The sequence below is a fragment of the Lissotriton helveticus genome, chromosome 3_1, assembly GCF_964261635.1.
Source record: "Lissotriton helveticus chromosome 3_1, aLisHel1.1, whole genome shotgun sequence".
NCBI lineage: Eukaryota > Metazoa > Chordata > Amphibia > Caudata > Salamandridae > Lissotriton > Lissotriton helveticus.
This window is the reverse complement of record NC_136061.1, coordinates 1,486,931,882-1,486,953,381: the sequence shown is the minus strand read 5'-3', so window position 1 is coordinate 1,486,953,381 and position 21,500 is coordinate 1,486,931,882. Positions and strand designations below refer to the sequence as shown.

Below are 21,500 nucleotides of genomic sequence, written 5' to 3'. Positions count from 1 at the left end.
TGTCTGTTTGTATTGATCTTAAAATTTTTGTTTGTTTCTGAGTCCAATTGATTGGTTTGAAATCAGGTTTTATTAATTTGTAGAGGGGGTTAACCCTCTCTGCATAGTTTAGAATGTAAGTTCTTCCAAAATTCAGAAAACCTAGAATTGATTGTAAGTTTTTCAGCGTTTTTGGAGCTTGCAGAACTGCACATTTCTCTAAGAAGTTGTCTGCTAGGCTTTTGCCTTCACTTGATAACTCATATCCTAAAAATAGGACAGTGAGGTGGGCAATTCGGGACTTTTCAACGTTTATTTTGTACCCTTCAGATGCGAACCCAAGTATAATGGTGTTCACTCTTTTCAAGTGTGTCTCCAGGTCATCGTCTGTAAGATAGATGTCATCTACAAAAGATAATGCCTCATCATCATACCTTTGTAGTAATTCTGTTACCCTGGCTGAAAATAATCCTGGGCTGTTCTTGAATCCCTGGGGGAGACAACAGAATTGCCTTTGGGCCCCCATACTTGGGAAAGCGGTCAAATACCTGCTTTCTGGTGCAATGTTTTGACAAAAGAAACCATTTGAGATATCTAATGTCGTTTTATATTTTTTGCGCATGATGTTATTCACTAGTGCTGCACTGTGTGAGTTTTGTACTGCAAATGTTTTGCAGCAGGAGTTTAGGTGTCTGTAGTCCAAAACTAGACGATATGAATCGTCTGGCTTGGAGACAGGAAACAAAGGATTGTTCATTTGTGAGGTGCATGTTTCAATCACCCCCTGATATTCAAGTTGATCTAAGATCTCCCTGACTTGTTTTTTAGCTTCTTTCTTAACAGGATACTGCCTCTGGCAGTAGGTTGATTTTTTTAACTGAATTTTATGGTGAGGAGAATCCTCATCCCATCCTACATGATTTTTGTATAATGCAGGGGCTTGGGCCACTGCCCATTTTCTAGCATATGTGTATTTTTGTATGAATTGGAATGTGATTTGAGAAGGCAGGCATAATTTCTTCGCCATGTGGGCACTCCCTGACAAACTCTGGTGGCCAGTCTTTCTCTGCTAGCAGGATATCATAGCCTTTAGATAGGTTCTCCCAAAAGAGACCTTTTATTTTCCTAGTTTTGTCCCCCTCTATATGTAATGTTATTTCATATAATTTATAGGGCACACTAACTCTGGTGTCTGCAGTTTCCACTTGAATGTATTCATTCTGTCTCCAGAAGATTCATCAGGATCTTGCGAGCTATGGTCACTTCTGCGGCGCTGTCTAGCATTGTCTGGGCCCATTCTCCGTTCTTGAGTTGTGTCATCAGAATCCTCGGCATGTTTTATTTTAATACTGGCTACCTTCTTTTTTGGAAATCGTAATTTTTTACTTTGTTGAGCAGAGTCCTTGTCTTTGGACTTGACGCGCTTTTCTTTATGTTCTGACCGTCCTCTTCTTTCCGATTTCTGTGAGGAAGTCTGAAAAGATCGAGAGGGACGTGTATCAACATCTTGATATCTGTCAGGTTTTCTTAAATTATCCCTATTTCTAAGGTTGTATCTTTTTCTTCTTCTTTTTTTTTTTTTAAACTCTTTATTAAAATGAAGGCATATGAGGCATGTATATTAGTACAATCAAACATCATAGTCCTGTATTCGTACATTCTCATATTTGTAGGACACAACAGTAATTACGTATTCTTAAGCCGTAACTTATTCTACCCCACTTTTAATTTTCATAGTCTTTCCCGTTCGGTCATATCGCAATATCCGGAGTACCTTGAATTTCCTTTCGCTGTGTAGTATCTATCTAGTATCCCTCATCTTATATATTCTAAACAACTAAACATAAGTCATCACTTTTTAGGTAGGTTTCTCATACTCCTCTCTACCCACCAGCAATACATCACGTCCCTGAGTCCCATTTCACTAGAGCCATCATAAAACGTCATTCCACATGGTCCATTTCAGTAGCCACCCCCATCCATTCCCTTACTCATCCTCCCCCTCAGAGTCTAGGTCGTCCCCTTCCGGCAAAGGTTCATATATTTCACCCCTGTAAACATTCCATGCAGCCCACACCTTGTTCCACTTGCGGGGGCAAGTCCGAAGCTTATACACCGTCCTTTCGGTAGTCATCAGTATGTCCATGTTTTTTGCCCATCTGTCCGCTGTAGGCAGTTCCGGAGCTCCCCACTTCTGCGCGATGTCTCGCTTAGCCACTGTCATGGCCAGTGTGGCCCAAATTAGTCCGTATCTATCTAGGTCGTTCGGGTCCCAGATGTTCAGGAGGCATTTGCGCGGCTCTGGTAAAACGGACACCTTAAGCGTTTGGGAGATCGTACGCAGAATTTGCCTCCAGAATTCTTGTATCCGTGGGCAGTCCCACAGTGTATGAAACAGTGTACCCTCCTCCCCGCAACCCCGCAAGCAGAAGGGGTGAGGCGCCCTATGTATTTTGTGAAGCAGTTTTCTAGTGTAATAGACGCGGTGTAGAATTTTAAGTTGCACCAGCCTGAACTTTGCCGAAATGCCCACCTCCCTCGGGGAGGCTAGCGCCTCATTCCATTCCGATTCATCTGCCTCACCTCACCTCCACCCATTTTTCTTTGAGTTTCAGCGTAGGGTCTTCCAGATTGTTGACCAGTTTTTTGTACGTGAGGGAAGTCGCGCTTTGTTGCATGAAGTCTGTCAGTAATCTATCCTCTAGCGGCGAGGACTCTGGTACTTCAGTGCCTGCTGGGATCGCCCGGAGTAGTGCGTGTCGAATTTGCACGTATCTAAACGTTTCAGTGGGGTTGAGGTCATACTGCTGTTGGAGTTGCGGAAATGCCACCACCGTGTCCTTGTCCCATAGGTCTCCCACTGTGGAAATTCCTATGGAGTCCCATTGCGTAAATCCTTTACATGATCTAAGGTTCCCCAGTGCCTTTGTGTCCCACAGTGGCGTCATTTTGGTGATTCGCCCCTTCCAGCCCAATCGTGCCTGCGCTATGTGCCACAAGGCCGTCGTGTGTTGCGTTGGACCCGTCAGTTTGTTAAGTTGTGATTTATTATATAGTACTGAGAGCATGCAGTCCGTTCCCAACTGCGACCAGTCCGCCCTATATGCTGGGTCGTCCCTCGGAGTATGGATCCACTGGTTAATTATTTTAAGTTGGGCTGCCCAGTAGTACAGCTGAACGTTGGGCAGCGCAATCCCTCCCTCATACCAACCCTTCACCAACTTGTCATAGGCTATATGCGCCGGGCCATTGTTCCAGAGTAGGTTGGAGACCAACGCAGCAATCTGTTTAAAATACTGCGGCGGGACAAGATGCGGGGTGTTCTCCAGTATATATAGGAACCTGGGAAGTGCCATCATTTTATAGAGGGCTGCCCTTCCGAGGAGGGTCAGTGGCAGGGTCGCCCAGTGCTTGACGTCAGCACGTAGGCGCTCCATGGGTGGTTTTAAGTTGTGGACAAAAAAATCTGCTGCATTGTTCGTGATGATGATGCCCAGGTATTTAAAGGAGGTTGTCGGTGATGCCAGAGGGCAGTCCTCCTGTAACCTCGGTGCTGGGCCCTTCAGTATGTATATTACCGACTTCGACCAGTTCAGGGTGTAGCCTGATGATTTCCTGTGTGTGTTGCAGAGATTCAGTAAGGCTGGGATCCCGTCGTCAGGCTCAACCATATAAATGAGCATGTCGTCCGCGTATAGGGAGATTTTATCTTCCCACCCTTCCTCCCATTTGATCCCCTTGAATAAAGGCGTGGTCCTAATCAGGATTGCTAAGGGTTCCAGCACTAAGGCAAAAAGTAAGGGCGACAAGGGGCATCCCTGCCTAGTCCCCCTGCCCAGCGGGAACGTTGGCGAGATGTGGCCGTTGGCTACCACCTGCGCAACCGGTTTTGTGTAGAGTAGTCGTACCCAAGCCGTAAATTTTGGACCAAAGCCCATACGTGCAAGCACCGCAAAAAGGTATTCCCATTCCACTAGATCGAACGCCATTTTGGCGTCAAGGGAAAGAAGCACAGTTCTCTCCGAGAGGAGGTGTGAACGAGCCAGTACCCCATGAACCCTCCTGAGGTTCAGGGCCGTACTTCTGTGGGGCATAAAGCCCGATTGGTCAGGGTGGATCAGGGTGCGCAGGTGCGGCATCAGACGGCTGGCCAGAAGTTTAGCCAGCACCTTGGCCTCTACATTAAGCAAGGAGATTGGGCGATACGAGGTACACTCAGTTGGGGGTTTTCCTGGCTTTGGTATAGCCACAATTGTGGCTGTACGCTGGTCAAGCGGTAGTTCCACCCTTTCCATGCTTTCCATATACATGTCCAATAGAGGTTTACTAAGTTCTGAGGTCATCGATTTATACCATTCCACAGGCAATCCATTGGGGCCTAGCGCTTTTCCTGACTGCTGCGCTTGGATCGCCAGTTGGATTTCTTCCCCCGTCGGGTCCACCTCGAGGTCTCGCATTGTTTCTTGTGTTATATTGGGGATGGCAATGCCGTCAAGCGAGAGTGATGCCGTCTGTGTAGTGATGACACGTTCTGGGGTGTAGACCTCCTGAAAATGGTCTGCCAGTGTGCGTACAATGTCCTCCGGGTGTGCCAGCAGCTGGCCGTCATGGGAGCGGAGCCTCTGGATACCCCTCGCACCTCCCCCTCTCCTGTCCAACCATGCCAGCATTCGTCCTGCTTTGTCGCCCACATCGTAGATTCTATGCGTCGTGTTGGCAATATAGCCCTGGACTTTCGTCGTGAGGTGTGCCTGGTATTGTCGCTGTCTCAATTGCAGTGTGTGTGCTGTTTCCGGGGTGGGATCTGCCATATGGGCAGTATTTGCGCCGTTAAGAGCCAGTTCTATCTCTTTGAGGTCTCGCTGGGAATCCCGTTTGTGCCCTGTTATCGCTCCTATTGCTGCACCCCGGAGGACCGTTTTATACGCCTCCCACAGGACCGATGGTGAGGCCTCCGTTCCAACGTTTTCGTCAAAGTAATGCGTTGTCGCTAATTTAAGTTTCTTCCTGATCTTAGGGACCTTCAGATAATTTGGGTATATTGGGTAGATTCTAGCGCATTTCTTGTCTCTGGTAGTAATAGATAGTGAAATAGGTGAATGGTCAGATATGCCTCTAGGCAGGATTTCCATTTTGTCTACAGACCCCAGTCCAACCCCATGGAACAAAAAGTAGTCTATTCGTGATAGGCTATTGTGTGCCGCGGAGTAAAAGGTGTATTGAGGTGTCGCGGGGTGGAGGTGTCGCCATATGTCTGCAATGCCCATCGCGTCTAGAAAGTCAGGGAGCGATGCAGTTCCCATTGGACGGTCTCTGATGGGAAAGGCGTCCAGCGTAGGGTCCAGTATTGCATTCAGGTCCCCCCCTATAATCGTATCGCCTTCAGGGAGTTCTAGGAGGAATTTACCTAGGGCAGGCAATGCTATGGAGTTAAGCGCCGGGGGGATGTATACGGAGACCACGTTAAGCGGCCTCCCCTCCCATTGGCCATGTACGGCTGCGAAGCGACCCTGATAGTCCGTCTTGTGACGTGTTACTATAAAGGGCGATGACTTTTTCAGTAGTATCCCTGCCCCCCTGGAGCCTGTAGTGAATTCTGCATGCACCGCCATCGTATAGCCGCGCCTATCAAGCGCTTTACATGTTGTCCCCGCAAGGTGTGTCTCTTGGAGTAGTACTAGGTCAGGGCCCTGTCGCTTAATGGCCTGTAGGACCAAGCCCCTTTTTATTTTATCCCCCAAGCCCCTGACGTTCCAAGTGAGCAGGCGCAGTGGAGGCACTTCCATTGTCGCAGGGGTACCCTCAGTGGGTGTAGCATGAAGTGGTCGGGCCATTGGGACGTTGGGATAGTATCATGTATAACGTGTCGCTAGACTCAGTGCAGATGCTGCGCTTCGTGTCGGTGCGCTGGAGCATGCTAGTGTTTGGTGTGACTGTATACCGTGTGATTTGAGTGATGACCATAAACAGAAACGTGAACAATAAAACTTTCCCTCCAACCCCCCTCCCTGCTCCCCTGCTCCACGGACAAACCCCCGCCCGTTTCCCCAACTTTGCAGAGTGCTTTAGCCCCACCCCAACTATCTTACTTGCTCGTGGGGTTGGTGAGTTCCCTACAGGCACCGGCTGTGCCCACCCTACTCAGCTGCAGCAGGCCCTAGGTCCACCGCGTCGTACCCAATTTGTCTCATATGCAGTCTACTCATCGACAGGGGCTGGTTGTCCAGAGTCAATTAGATCCTGTGTCTCAGCAGACTCCGTTCCCTCCGTTCCGTCGAAGGTCCGGTCCGTCTGTCAGTATGCTCGCCGTTACGATGACTTGTCCGATCCCTATGTGTACGGTGAGGTTGTCCCACTTGTCTCCAACCATCAAGCCAATCCTGTGCCACCTCTGGCTTGTCGAAGAACCACGTCTTCCCGTTAGCTACAATCCGTAATTTGGCCGGAAACAGCATAGAGTATGGCAATTCTCTGGCTCGTAGTGCTTTTTTCACCTCTGTAAAGGACTTCCGGCGTCTGGCCACCTCCGCCGTGTAGCCCGGGAAGAAAGCCAGGGTCGAGTTGTGAATTTTAACAGGTGGTGAGACTCTCGCAGCTTGTAGGATCGCATCCCTGTCTCTAAAATTGAAGAGTCTGGCCAGCACAGGCCGCGGCGTGGCTCCTGGTTTGGGTGTTCCGCCAGGGACTCTGTGTGCCCTTTCTACAGAAAAGAAATGAGACAGACCTTTGGGTTGCAGTTTATTTTTTATGAGGTCTTCGACGTAGAGGTCCATAGCTCCCTTCCCCTCTGTCTCTGGAAGTCCAAGGATGCGTACATTATTTCTTCGAGAACGCCCTTCCTGGTCGTCCAGCTTGTCCTGTAGAAGCCTGGTGACTTTTTCCATACGTTCCATGGCTAGTTGCAGCTCCGACGTGTCTTCTACAAGAGATTTCGTGACTACCTCTACCTGGGATACCCGTTCAGTCATTTTTTGGAAGTCCGCCCGTAGCAGCGTGACCTCAGAGGAGATGGAGCCCACCGTAGTTTTGACTTCCGAGAGGGTTCTCATAATGTCTTCCAATGTCACTGTCTTGGCCCCTTCCGTTACTTGGGTAGTGCCCGTGGAGTTTCGCCCAGTATTTTGCGATTGACCATGCTGGCTATAGGCAAACTTATCCAATTTGGCCTGGGTCAATCCACTCCTGGTACCTCTGCCTGCCATGGCTCGGGGGTTTGCGGACAACGGTTCGGTTCCGGTCCGTATCGTGTTCAGTGTTGTGCGGCGACCTCCGTCCTGTCTGCGTTGGTCAGGGAAGAGCGGACCAGCGTGGGCCTCGCGTTCTTGTGGGCCTGGAAGAGTGTCCCTCTCTGAGAGTTGTACCTTTTTGTGGCAGGGGCGTCTAACGCGCCGCGGATAATTCGGGTAGTAAAGAGCCTTCCGTCATGCACCTTTCAAAGTGGCACAGACCCCTCTCCAGTCTCGCCAATCACCTGTGGCATGAGTCTTCCGGGCCGCCTCCATCAGGTAGGTCGCCGAACAGGCTGGGGCAACTGCGGTTTCCAATGCCACTAGTCCGCGTGCCAAGTGCGCCGTGTCGTAACTCGTCTCTAGTCGTGTCCCTGCACTGACTTCTTCAATTTTCTTGTTGGGCTCTGAGCTGGGTCAAGCCAGTCCCCGCACAGTGAGGTGGAATGCCGTGCAGGGCGTTGGAAGCATCACTGGTGAGTCATTCACGGCTCCCCCACCACAGCCTGGTTGTTCCCCCCGCTGCTCCTCTTCCGGGACAGGATTGCTGTTGTCACCGGGTCCGGACAATTGTTTCTACCCCCTCCGGTGCTCAGCCTCGTGCGGGCACTGTGTCCTGCGGGACCCCGGGAGCATCTGCAGTCACCGCCGTAGGCCAGTGTCAGTAGGGTCGCGCCGTTGCAATGGGCGAGTGGGGCTCTCCCCGCTGCACTCCTTCCAGCGCAGTTGTGCTGAGCAGGTCGTCCCCCCGCCTGGTAGACGTACGGTCCTGCGGGGCGCCGCCGGCCGCTCGGTCTCCCGCCTGCAACCGCAGCCGCCGTCCTCCCTCGGCAGCAGTTTGTAGGTGCCGGCAGGCGTTTCTGCTAATGCACGTCTCGGCGGTGTCCCGGAAGGTTCCTCCAGTTGTTTCGTCGCTCGGGTGACTGTGTCTGTGTTTCGGCCCCGATGCAGGGGGGGCGCCTCCAAAATGAAGCCGGCCCGGCCTCACTTCCGCCGGGACCCGACAGGTACGCAAGGTCGGTGCTTCCCTCCGGCCACAGGCCCAAGTGCGTCAGTGCGGGATTTAGCACTTCCCAGCCTCCGTTTTCCGCCAGGGTTGGGTCGGATGATGCCGCTGCGGATCCGGGCCCGACTTAAGCCGCTTCGGGTGAGCAATTCGTCGGATCAGTGTGTCGGATTGATGATTAGGCCGCAGTGCCCTCGGGAGCTCTCACACTATGCCGCCGCCATACTTGGCTGCTAGCCACGCCCCAGGTTGTATCTTTTTTCAGAAGGCTCCCGTTGTGGAGACCTGCCCTCCCGTTCTGGAGATCTATTTCTCCGTTGGGGATACCTTCCTCTGGACTGGAACTGTTTTTCTCTGGGAGTGGTTTGTTTATTACCCTCCCACTTCTTTTTTGGAGTAATGAGATTATTTTTAATAAAGCTCTTTTCAGGATTTTCAGTTAGTTGTGGTTTTAGTGGTTTCCCACCCAAACTATCTCTACCTAATTCTTCATAGGATTTTTCAATTATTCTGGCAAGTTCAAAAGGTTGTTCTGCTATATCTGTTTCTTTCAATTTTTGGTGGATCGCCACAGATGCTGCTTCTCCTTTTATGTTGGCTAATAGTATAGCCGAGACTTGCTTAAAGTCTTTCAGTAATTTCATACCTAGATTTAAAGCAGGGTCTGGACCGTATTCATTTTGAATCTGTCTTAGTACGTCTGGTATAACCGCCATAGACGGAACACCATGTGTTTTTGTGTATATCGAAGCAAAGACTGTGCCCCAAGTGTCACAGTCCTCCACATGTGGTGCGATCCTCATTGGAAGACAGATTGTCAGAATTCTGTGTTTGTCATGAGGTGTAGTATCAGGAAATACTGCCTCTATCTGAGGTATTTTTTGAGCTAACCAGACGGAATTTGTTCCCGTTTTGCGGTTAATTTGCCAATGCCTGATTGTATAGTCTGTGGTATAATTTTATTTGTGTTCCCCCGGTGAGGGGTGTGCTGTGGAATTGTTATTGCTGGTTGGACTGTTAAAGTCCGCATGACATATTGGACCAATTGTCTATGTATTTTAATTAATTGTTTTAGGTGAACTAAAAGTTCTCCGCTTGACATTTCTTCAATGTCAGGATGTGGTGTATAGCCGGCTAGAACCGGCCATGTGGCTCCTGGTCTACCTAGTGTGTGGAAAAACAGCCAATCTTTAACGAATAACAATGTTGTTTGGCGCATGACGCCTCTAATTCCCAATATCAATAGTTACCAAAATGAAGAGACAGGCGCTGGAAACTGGACTGCAAAGAACAGATTTATTCACTACAGATGAAAACACAACATGCCTGACACAAGTCAATGTCTTCAGGAGGTGTTCTAACAACTTCTCCGCTGCTCAGTCTTTTATACATGTTTCAGTCAGTTTATTGGTGGTCAAACATCCTAGGAATTCCTGCCTCCAGCCGGTTCCCACACAGACCCACCAGCTGTCGTTCTCCCTCCCAAATCTAACAGATGATTGTCATCTTGCAGCTGGACATTCCAGTAGGACATAAAAGTGTGTGGGATCGGTCAGATCTAACGGTTGTGCAAGTGATAAGATCATACATTTCTGTTTGTGCAACAATGTCTTGCTGTGTGGGGGGCAATAAAGTACGTCCACAAGACTTGGTTTACAGCCTGGGACCGGATCAAGTGGCCAGGTGCAGTTGGGGGTTATCAAAAGGGCCTGCCCGAGCGGAGAGGATGAAAGGGCGAATGTGTTTTAGGGTGGGAAGTGGCTCCGGGGCTTTGTCGTGCTGAGGATGCTTTATGACTCTAGCATGTGTGCTTGGGGGCTGCCAGCGCGTGGGGGATGATTGCGAGGTCGGGGAGATGTGTAGGTGATCTGCAATGTTATGAAATGGCCACAGTGTCTAAAATGGCTGCCGCTTACGAGCTCGCAGAGGCTTAAGTTGGACAAGATGGCGCCGGTAATGTTCACATCATATTCTAATATTCAACAAAACTCCCTTTGAACATTCCCAAGACATCTTACTAGTACAGTCTTAGGTGCGCAAAGGGCTTAGGCATAGGAAACACAAGGGCTTTGTGTAATTGGGTTGTCTATTGCGGTCTTTTGGTGGCCTATTTGTATTACGGGCAGATGAAAACAATCCTGTTATCGGTAAAGACAGTGTTGTCAATAATCTTATACAATCAACATGAGAGGCGAGGAGGCAGTACATACAAAATGACATTTGCCATATCATACATTTAGACCTGGAGATGTGCATATTTCTTAGACTAAGCAGAAAGTTCATTCAAATACAAACATGTTATCATACGAATTGTTCAGGTAGGATAAGGACCATTAAGTGCAACATTTTGAGGCATTCGTGCGAACAACGGGTGTTCTACAATTACACTTATTCGTATACAGTAAAAGTGACCGATGCAAGGTTTCAAAGGAAAATCTTTCTCTTTTCCAATTGGGGCATAATCGATACAAAGTGATTGGGAGAGAAATTCAGTTTAATATAAGTGATAGTCCGGAAGTGGTAATGTTCGTTCAAAGGGTTTTTCTTTCCTGTGTCTTTCTACAGCGAGCCATCACTGGTAGGCTCTTGTTGTTCATCTTCTTTCGTTGGCGCTGTTGAGCACCGGCGATGGAGCCATGCGTCCGGCTCGTGTTCTGAGTTCATGTTGCAGGGCGTGGTCGTTCTTTGCTCTCGGATCACTGTCCTTTTTGCCCTGTTCCCTAACTAATCTATCATAGGTACCTTGGATGCGATACTTGCGCTCTATTCTTGATCCATGAAGCCCATCCCTGCTCCTCTATTCTATCTGTGTGCTGTGTTTCTTCATTAAGTCAATTCCAAAACTCCATATGAAAAAAAGGTGGGGGTGCTTTGGAAGGTCGAGGGAAGAGAGGGTGGAGTGGGGTCAGATCCGAAATGGACCAAGGGGGGCAGACATTTCATGCAAGTGGGCCCATCAATTAGGCTCAATGGGCTGGGACTTCTGGCACAGTTGTATCAACAGGCTGGGGGCTTCTGGACAGCCCTTCCTTCTTTCATTTTCCATGTTGGGAATGGTGCCTCGTCCAGCATCTCTTTGCTCTGCGGCTCCACCTTGGTCAAGGTCATAGATGTTTTGCGATCTGCAGCCAGGCTGTGCGTCCCGTCCGGCCCCTCTCCGACGACTGCATGATATCTTTAAATAAGTACAAAACCATTTTTAGAGAACTGGCTGGGGAATACGTTTACAATTCAATTTCTCTCCCAACCCCAAGTGACTGGGGAAACCTTTATTTGTTACTCAAATGGCGATGGGGTGGATACTTTTTAATCCTCGCATCGGTTACTACTAATTCATAAATCATTACTGTGGTGCAGGTCTGCAAGCATTTTCTTACGAATTTCCACTATAATTTCTATCTTTGGTGTCCATTCCTTTTGCATTCACAATTGTGGCAAGAAATCTAACATCTATCAATTACATGGTCTGTTAAATTCAAACCGGCTCCTCTGGCAGAGACTCATCGTTCTAAACTAAATCCTGTTGTGCTATACTTTTCTTCAAGGTCGGCTTTGTAAAAAGTGTGAAGGGCTGTTATCATGGGCGTACAGATGCCCTTTCTAGCCATTGTTTACCATACGGTACATATACTAAGCATTGTTCCATCCTATCGATGCTCTCTTCTTTCAGCTAAACGTTTTGGTTTCAGTACTCATTCAGCAAGGCTTACAACAACATTCCTTTCACTTTGGTTCGAATCACTTTTATAAACATTATTCTCATTACCGCATCGTCTAAAATTAGGCAAATTCATTAGTCAGTGAGGGACTTGCGATGTCTATACAACTTATATCTAGGGTGACCAGAATCTTAAAGTAAAAACAACTAGGTACATTTCACAAGATTGGGAGGGACTGCGATCTTACTTCAAGCTACGAGTGCGTTCCTTAGCAGAGGGCTACAGACCGGTCGGTAAAAACGTACATAAATTGCGAATTTTTAAATCTGGCGGCTTGTTTGTCAATTAAATCTTTTCTGAAAACAACGGCTAACTTCTATCAGGCTTAGTCTATTTATCTTTAAGAACAACGGCTAACTTTTATCAGGTTTAGTCAATTTATCTTTAAAAACCGGTGCATGAGCTACATTTCTTAGAATTTTCTGCGACAGCTGGTACAAAACTGGGACAATTCTGGAGAAACGGGGACATTTGGTCACTCTATTTACATGCAATGGGCGAGATAATACGAACGACGAGGGTTGTGTCACTAATGCTCCTAAACAAAGGCCACTGACATATAGTTCCCTTTCTAGGGTCAGATTAGGGGACATCAGTCGTCTCACCTGTCATTTCTTTCTCAGCCAATTAAGTTTCATCAATTTACAGAAAGGAGAGGTAGTAATATGGCGAAATATCATATTTTGTTTCTGTCAATTTGTTCAAACACCGTCGTGCTTAAGGCCAATTGGGCGTGTACCGGTGGGGTACAGTTTGTCATTTATTCAAAAGCGAGCTCTCAGAGAGAGAGAGCGACGTGCACAACAATAGGCTATTCAGTACTCGTACAACATAGAGAGAGAGAGCGGGTACAAGAATAGGCTATTCAGTGCATATACAACATAGAACAGTACATGTTGGTTTACATATAAAACACACAAGCCGAGGGAAAACATAAATGCATAGTTTACGTACACACAAATATCGAATAGGGCGCGACAGTACATGCATTAAGTACAAAAACGAAGGCAAAACACAGAGTCATATTGAACAAAGAGGACTTTTTCATGCACGCTGCGTATTCTAAGTACTCCACTTATTCATTCGGTGGTCAGGCTCCTTCTTTCCTAATAGCCGACAGTTCTAGCCGGAGGCCTACTTTGAAAATACTTACTCCCTTTTTAATTGGTCGGACACTAGCCAAGCCGTACTTATACTCACGGTGGGGTCCCCCAACATCTAGCAACGATGGTCCAAGCTGAGGTAAAGGAGGGAGGCCAGTCGGACGCGTGACGGTACTTTTCTTATCTTTCTATGTGGATGGAAGAAGAAGGGGTAAATCTAAAACACGACAATATCTCTAACTTCTGGGTGGAGGAGGATTTGGATGAGCACCAACCCAGGGACTCTTCATTTCTCTATTTTGTCAACCTACAGGCGCGTATTACTTTGGACGCACACTCGGGATATCGGTTGGAGTCCGGCTCAAGGTACTGCAATAATCCTTCACGCTCCTGATGTAGGCTACTCTCCCATTCGCTAGCTTCAGATAGAGACTAGTTTTTAAGTAAAGAATGTGCTATATTTAAGAAAAAGCGCTAATCATTTTCCGCATGTAGATACCATGCTCAGGCCTATTTTTCTCATCCCGTTAACCATTCAATCAACACTTCAGTCATACCAAAAAGAACATTCTCTTATCGACCCAGGCATATACAACACATACGCATTCATACCATACAAATCAGGACGTGCGCACGCATTCATACCCAGACGTACTCGACACATACGCAGTCATACCATACAATTTTTCACATTTCCAGAGGTAGCCTCTGCTTGCGACGTACCATCTCGCAGTACTAGCCTATTTTTCGCGTAGAACACAGTCCGTTTTTGGGCCTTTTCCATTTTTCAGCTGAAATTCCGATGTAACCTACAGAATAAGAGAAGGGGGGGCACCATTTCAAAGCACATCAGCGCGCATTATAACAAAAATATTTTTACTTACCATGTACCAGACTTATCTTAGGATGTATTTAGCATTGAAGCCCAGATGAACTGTTAGTGGGACATAGATAACCAATGGTAGGATGCTCACTACGTAGATCGTTCGAGTGCGGTATTACGGACCGCGTGTGGGAAAGGGTCAGAGGTACTCAGTATAAGGGGAGGGGAGGGTGAAGGATCAATGTTCTTATTGAAGAAAAACAAGCTACAGTGGCCTAGGGCCGTTCCTATTCGTGGAGCATGGAAACAATAGGTGGTAGCGAGTTTTTCCAGATGCATTCGCGCTTTCAATGGTATGCATTTTTGCTACATGGTAAGACCACTAACAGACTTGTCTAATGTCTGCATGGAGATCAGTTTTGCAGGCGGGTGGAGGGCACGGTGCAGTTCTAGTTTTGATAACGCGGGAGCACAGTTGTGCCAGAAAATCACAGATTCGTATTTGCTAAGGCTGGCAGACTTATTCATAGGGTCTATAAAATACGGACTAGGCCAGGCCTGAAATGTTGGTGCAAGGCGTACTAATCTACAACACATAAAAGAAACTGTGCCTTTCTAAAAACCGATAATATGCATTTGTGCCCGACTGCTAAAATACAGTGCTTAGAAATGTCTTTCATATATAATCTAAACAGATGATTCGCTGCGTTAGGAGGTTACGAGGGTTAAAGCAAAGCAGAACTTTCCTAAAAATATTCATTCAAATCATATGACTTGTGCAAGGACATCAAACGCTAACATTTAAAACGAGCTTTCTTGCGATGTTTTTCGAGCCCTGGCTTTGTCATGCAGGGCAGGCAAATATGCTTTTAGAGAAGATTTTCTCTTATTTTTACTCGCTACGTTTATAACTTACTCCTGCCTAATGTTAGACTGGATGGCATTCCTTTGGTGAGGCTTGGGAGCATTTGAAAAACTCCACTGGAAAACGTGGTGTGTAAAACAAAGATTACGATGTCTAGGACTCCAAGGACCAGAATGCATTTGGGGTTCATAGCTAACAAATTTCACGCTAATGTACTTCTTTGGGGAACCTTACAACTGTAATGTAAAACGAAGATTCCTAGTTTGAAAACGGCGCGCTTTTTGTTCTTTCAAGGGAGCTGCCAAGAAAAAGAGGTTCGATCTACTGTCCCCTTCATTGATGTATCTAAATATCAGGATCTTTACCAATTGCTTACATTGTAGGAGTGTAAAATACAACAGATCTTGACTATTCTTTTGACATGGTTTCTGCGTACTGTATCTTTTTAACTTTTTACAATCTAGTTATTTCATTTTACTGGCCATTTAAATTCAAGTTGCTTTTTTGTGTATTTGTTCCTCAATGAGTCATACATTATGGGACAAATACCATACTTTTTATCTGACAAATAATTCAAGCTAAAACAACCATTTTCCAATGACTTCAGAAAAGACAGGCATGATGGATATCGGTCAAAAAAAGATCTCACAATAAATCCTAAGTTCAGACAAGGAGTCTGCATTACCTGTCCTTTACTATTTGCAAATAGTAACCATTATTCAAAAAACTACCAATCAATCGGTATTAATGTTGTGAATTCCATGTTTCTCGTGAAGGACTATTCCCAGCGTTTCCATTTTAGTGGGGTCAAAAGATCCCATCAGTGGCCTACTGATTTACTCGATTTTCCTAGTGAGTTTTTATGCCATAGTTTGCTAAAAGTTACAGCGACTAGTCCATATTTTATATTCATGTCCTTTTTATTAGGGGTGCCCTCCGTTGGAGCCAGATGACGCCTCTAATAAACGGTCCGGATTGAACCAATTACCAATCAGTGGGGAGAAGATAGGCATGACGTATAATCGGACAAGTGAAGATCTCAAACAATTGTGGACAAAGGTCCGCATTACCTATCCTTCACTGCCTGCAAAGAGAGAGAGTATTCCTACCCTTTGTTGTTTGCAAACAGAGAATATCTCAAAGAGAACCAATATATTGAGAAGCAAACGAGGCTAAACGATCCAATCAATGAGTAATACTAATATTTTCCGAACCAAACAATTCCAATACAATCAAACAATCAATCAATCGTCATGTATCACGACCTTACCCGGACCACGTGGACAGTTCTTCGCCTTCCCTTTCCAGCGCCCGATCGTTCTCTTTACTCCAATTTTGCCGCAGCACTCCTGTGGGATCCCAGTCAGGACCGCAGGTCACTCGAGAGAGGTCCGTTCGGAACCGGTGAAGTTCGGATGATCGGCTGCTAGACGAGGGTCTTTTTCAGGCATGTGCACTTTCCCGATCGTTGCAGTTGTTCACTCTGTCGTTAGGACCTCTCTACCGGACCCGCATGTCTCTGATGGGCACCACGTTGGGACGCCAATTGTGGAAAAACAGCCAATCTTTAACGAATAACAAAGCTGTTTGGCGCATGACGCCTCTAATTCCCAATATCAATAGTTACCAAAATGAAGAGACAGGCGCTGGAAACTGGACTGCAAAGAACAGATTTATTCACTGCAGATGAGAACACAACGGGCCTGACACAAGTCAATGTCTTCAGGAGGTGTTCTAACAACTTCTCCGCTGCTCAGTCTTTTATACATATTTCAGTCAGTTTATTGGTGGTCAAACATCCTAGAAATTCCTGCCTTCAGCCGGTTCCACACAGACCCACCAGCTGTCGTTCTCCCTCCCAAATCTAACAGATGATTGTCATCTTGCAGTTGGACATTCCAGCAGGACATAAAAGTATGTGGGATCGGTCAGATCTAAAGGTTGTGCAAGTGATAAGATCATACATTTCTGTTTGTGCAACAATGTCTTGCTGTGTGGGGGGCAATAAAGTTCGTCCACAAGACTTGGTTTACAGCCTGGGACCGGATCAAGTGGCCAGGTGCAGTTGGGGGTTATCAGAAGGGCCTGCCCGAGTGGAGAGGATGAAAGGGCGAATGTGTTTTAGGGTGGGAAGTGGCTCCGGGGCTTTGTTGTGCTGAGGATGCTTTATGACTCTAGCATGTGTGCTTGGGGGCTGCCAGCGCGTGGGGGATGATTGCGAGGTCGGGGAGACGTGTAGGTGATCTGTTATGAAATGGCCACAGTGTCTAAAATGGCTGCTGCTTACGCGCTCGCAGAGGCTTAAGTTGGACAAGATGGCGCCGGTAATGTTCACATCATATTCTAATATTCAACAAGTGGACCGAGCCTGGTAAAGTGATTTTGATGTTTTAGGGTGCCATTAAACCAGAGCTGGTGCTCTTGGTACGTTAGTGGAATTGCAATGTCCTCAAAAGGAACGTATTCCGTTGGAGATTCATCTATTTTGTAGTAGGGGAACTCGTGTGTCACAGCATGTGCTGCTGGAAAATGTATCCATGAATAGAATACCTCTGTCTGCCGAAATTTATGGGCCTCTACCACAAATATGACTGTACCACCTCTTGGTGATACTCCATTATTTATAAGTTTGTAAGTTACACTCTTCCTTACATTGACTGGTATTATTATAGCCTCCGGGTCATCTTGCCGGAGACTTGTGTCCTCCACTAAAAGTTGAGCTGCCAAAGCATCTCTTTCTTCGTCACTTCCCGTCATTTTACTGACTGAAAGGTTTTTTGCAGAGCAAGTTTCAAGGAAACAAAGATTAGGTGCACAATATTTTGGAACACTGTATCCTTTAACGTTGACTAAACCAAAAACTAATACATAGGAATCTCTTCCTACTAAGTTTTGGCGGATATTAACCTTTCACCCACTCCAGATGTCTATTGGAGTATTTACGGAAAAAAGGGTCTGTGTGAAAAGCACGACTGAGTTACTCTAGTATCTAGTGTTAAATTATCGCCTTACCAAACGTTGGGCGCCATGAGTGTAGTTCCTATATTCACAATAGGCTCTGCGCATTGGAATAACATAAACGATAGTTTAGATGTAGGACTTAGGTCGACTAGGTCTCTATTGAATATGTTAGACTTAATTATGAATGCCAGCTAGCTCAGAGGTCACTAGAAACTTTCTCGAGTAAACAAGAAGGTGTTAACTTTCCTGAATAGACAAGAAGGGATTAGTTTCTGACAACCACATAAACATGACAACTTTGCTCCCTCCAGAATAAGGAGTATATCACCAGAGTCGCGGAAACAATAGATAACTATTTCACTCAGTCAATCGTGCATGTTTCACCAGAAGCACAGAGAAATAGAGAGACGGGCGTTTTCAATAAAAGAGGTTATTTATTGAACAGTCTTCTCTCATGCAAGAGTAGTGAGTTGCCACAGTTGCAATACTTGTTATAAAGTAAAGTGCGTACAGTAAAAGGAGTATTATAAAATAATACTGTAAAAGCACGGTATGGTTTCTAAGCCATACGGTGTTTAAAATAGATAAAAAATATACATATATAAAACCATGACTAAACGTACTCAACTGGTGCTTCTAAGATACACCTACCCCGGTGTACCTAACCTAAGTCTAGTACGTGGGAAGGAGTAAGTGAGCTGCAGTTTAAGTTAAGATAGTTTTTGCCAAGAATCTGAATCAAGAATTCTCTAAGGGTCTAATCAGCTCCGTACCTTGGTTATAGCAAGAAGGAGGTCTTGTATCTCTCTCTCAGGACTCGATCTCCCAGCAACCCGCAAGGGTGACCAGGAAACACTGGAGCTGGATTTCTCGGCAGGAGAAAAGACAGCGTCTCTCTCAGTGCGTCAATGGGAGGGTTGGCTTCCTTCGGCACTTGCCACAGCAGGGCGTCGGGCAAGTAGATAGCTGTTCTGCTTCAAACCACCGTGTGTTTTGCTAGGGCAGCTGCTGGTATATTTATACCTGGAAGGTGCCGAGTTTGACGTAAGGTTGGACATAAGACGTCACTAAGAACTCGCAGTTCTTTCAGGACTCTAGGAGTTCTAGGACAAATCAATACAGAAGGAGGGGGAATTCCCGGGCTGCAGGAGGCTTGGTTTGTTTAAGAACGTGTTGTGCTTTCTAGGAGTCTATGGGAGTAGCCGTGCCGTATTTGGACTGCATTGGCTATGACTTAATATGGATATGATTCTTATGCCTTTATAAGGATATGATTTGTTATACCCACATAAGGGTATAAATCGGGAATATTTAAATAGGGTCCTAGATACGTTTACAACAGGCTATTTTGACATCAAAATCAATTATAACAAAGTTGAAAAATATTGGAAGCAAGGTTCACGAGAGGAGAGCGCCTTTATGCGCTGTCTGCGACTCTTGTGTACAATACTGGAATACCTGTGGAGCGAGGAGAATGTGGCCGGGGAACCTCTGAAACTCCGTCAACCTATGGCCGGTAGCAAGAATATATCCCTCGAGAGGAGAGCGCCTTTACGCGCAATCTCCGACTCTCGAAATGAGTGCGGCTAAGATGTTACAGCTGCAACACTCCCCGGTCTCTAGGACGTCTCCGTGACGCTGTAGCTGAAGAAGTAGAAGCAGGAAAAGCGTCCTCGAGAGGAGAGCGCCTTACGCGCTGTCTCCCACTCTCAGGACGGCTGTGGTATCGGTAGAGACTGACTCGGAAATTATTGCAGGCTCCGGTGTCTTTGGGAACGGAACGCTGAGCACCCAGGTGCTCGGAAAGAGAACGCTGTTAGGAATTCAAAGGACAGCTTCTCCGGGTGATTTTCTTTGTTAAAGGAAGAACGGGAAAGCGAGACAAGTGCATGCAACGTTCGGGGAAGTTTGTTAAGCCCCGTTCTTTACCGAGGCAGAGCTTAAATAGGTACCTGCCGTTAGGAGTCGCCTGATTCTGTTTCCTGCGACAATACCTCTAAGCCTTCTGGGACATGTAGTTCCCTCCACTACTCTGTATTTACCAGACATCGCATTCACAACTGAGAAGGGTGTCGCGTGTATGTTGTTATTATGTGTACCCTTTCTGCTCTGCCAATCCTAAATCGCTACAGAACCCCCTCTCAAGGACCGCCGACTCGGCGGTCGACCAGGCTTTCCCGGGTGGTTGGTGTGGAACTGCTCTATCAAATCGGGACAGTTGAGGTTCTGCACTGGCTCCCATGTTCTATCCTCAATCCCGAATCCCTTCCAGTCCACGAGATACTGAACTCTACCTCTAACTAGCCTGGAATCGAGGAGGACTCGCACCTCATATTCTTCCTGTCCCTCTATTTCAATAGGGAGGGGACGATCAGGTAACCTCATGCCAGATGGACAAGGCTGGAGCAACGAGACATGAAATACAGGATTGATATGCCATGATACAGGTAAGGAGAGTCTCATGGCTACGGGATTTATAACCTCCCCAATACCATAGGGACCAATGTATCTAGGTTTCAGTCTGTTAACCCCCTTAACCCCTTCCATGCTCATGACGAGCTCAGCTCGTATTGCAGTACACTGCTTGTGTGCTCATGACGAGCTGAGCTCGTCATGAACAAGGGGATTCAAGGGAGCTCAGCATCCAGGGAGAATTGCTGTAGCATTGAAGGTGTTAAGATGAATGTTCTTGGTAGATAACCAGACCTTATCCCCCACCTGGTATATCGGCACTGGGTTCCCTTGAATGCAAGCATTGCTGTCTATGTCAGACACCGATACCTTGAGATCTTCTATGAAGTCTTGAGAAGTAATCAATGCCAATGAAGCATTAGGAAAACATGAGTCAGGAAGGATAGACGGTGGTTCAGGCTTTTTTGACAACAACGAGTTATTGTGATCTTCGTTGCGAGATAATGCATCGGCCTTTCCGTTTTGAGGACCGGGTCTATACTTAATTACAAAATCATAATCGGAAAAGAACAAGGACCATCTTAATTGACGTGGTGTTAATGCTTTCGCTGTTTTCAAAAACAACAGATTTCTATGGTCTATATAGATCTCGATAACATGATGTGCTCCTAGTAGATAGTGCCTCCATTCCTCACAGGCCCGTTTGATGGCCAGCAACTCTTTATCGGATATAGAGTAGTTCACTTCGCATGGGGAGAGTTTCCTTGAGAAGTAGGCCACCGGGTGGAGTTGCCCGGTTGATGGATGGCGTTGAGATAGCACTCCTCCGATCGCATACTGAGAGGCATCTGTCTCCATAATGAATGGTAGTTGTGGATCGGGGTGTCGTAGAATAGGGGCTTGTGTGAATCTTTCCTTGAGTACCTTAAAGGACTTCTCAGCTTCATCTCCCCATATGAAAGGAGTGTTTTTCTGCAGTAGGTTGGAGATCGGGTGGATGATTTTTGAAAAATCCTTGATAAACCGCCTATAATAGTTGGCGAAACCCAAGAAACATTGAACAGATTTCACATGTTGGGGGGTTTTCCAATGAGTGATCGCTTCTACCTTGCCTGTTTCCATCTGGAAACCGTTTGCATTTATGATATATCCCAGAACCGCCACCTCCTGAACATGAAACAAGCATTTTTCCAGTTTGGCATATAATGAATGTATCCTTAGTCGGTCTAGAACGGTTTTCACATGGAGAATGTGGTCAGGGAGAGTGGACGAATACACAAGGATATCGTCTATATAGAGGATGCAAATTGTGTCCAGCAATCCCCGTAGTACTTCATCCATGAAGTACTGGAACGCCGCCGGGGCATTGCAAAGCCCAAAGGGCATGACTCTGTATTTGAAAAGTC

At 46.6% G+C, this 21,500-nt stretch overlaps 1 protein-coding gene across 2 annotated transcripts in view; it reads right to left on the bottom strand.

Annotated features, from left to right (window-relative positions):
- Positions 1-9,489: 9,489 nt before the first annotated feature.
- Positions 9,490-21,500, bottom strand: part of LOC144823536 (uncharacterized) — a 112,301-nt gene continuing 100,290 nt past the window's right edge. For both annotated transcript variants that reach the window (XR_013608809.1, XM_078682135.1), the window contains one exon: positions 9,490-11,386. Coding sequence is in view for 1 of the 2 variants with exons in the window: in XM_078682135.1 (XP_078538261.1) it covers positions 11,209-11,386 (178 nt within the window). In the remaining variant the exon portion in view is untranslated. The remainder of the gene's footprint in view (positions 11,387-21,500) is intronic.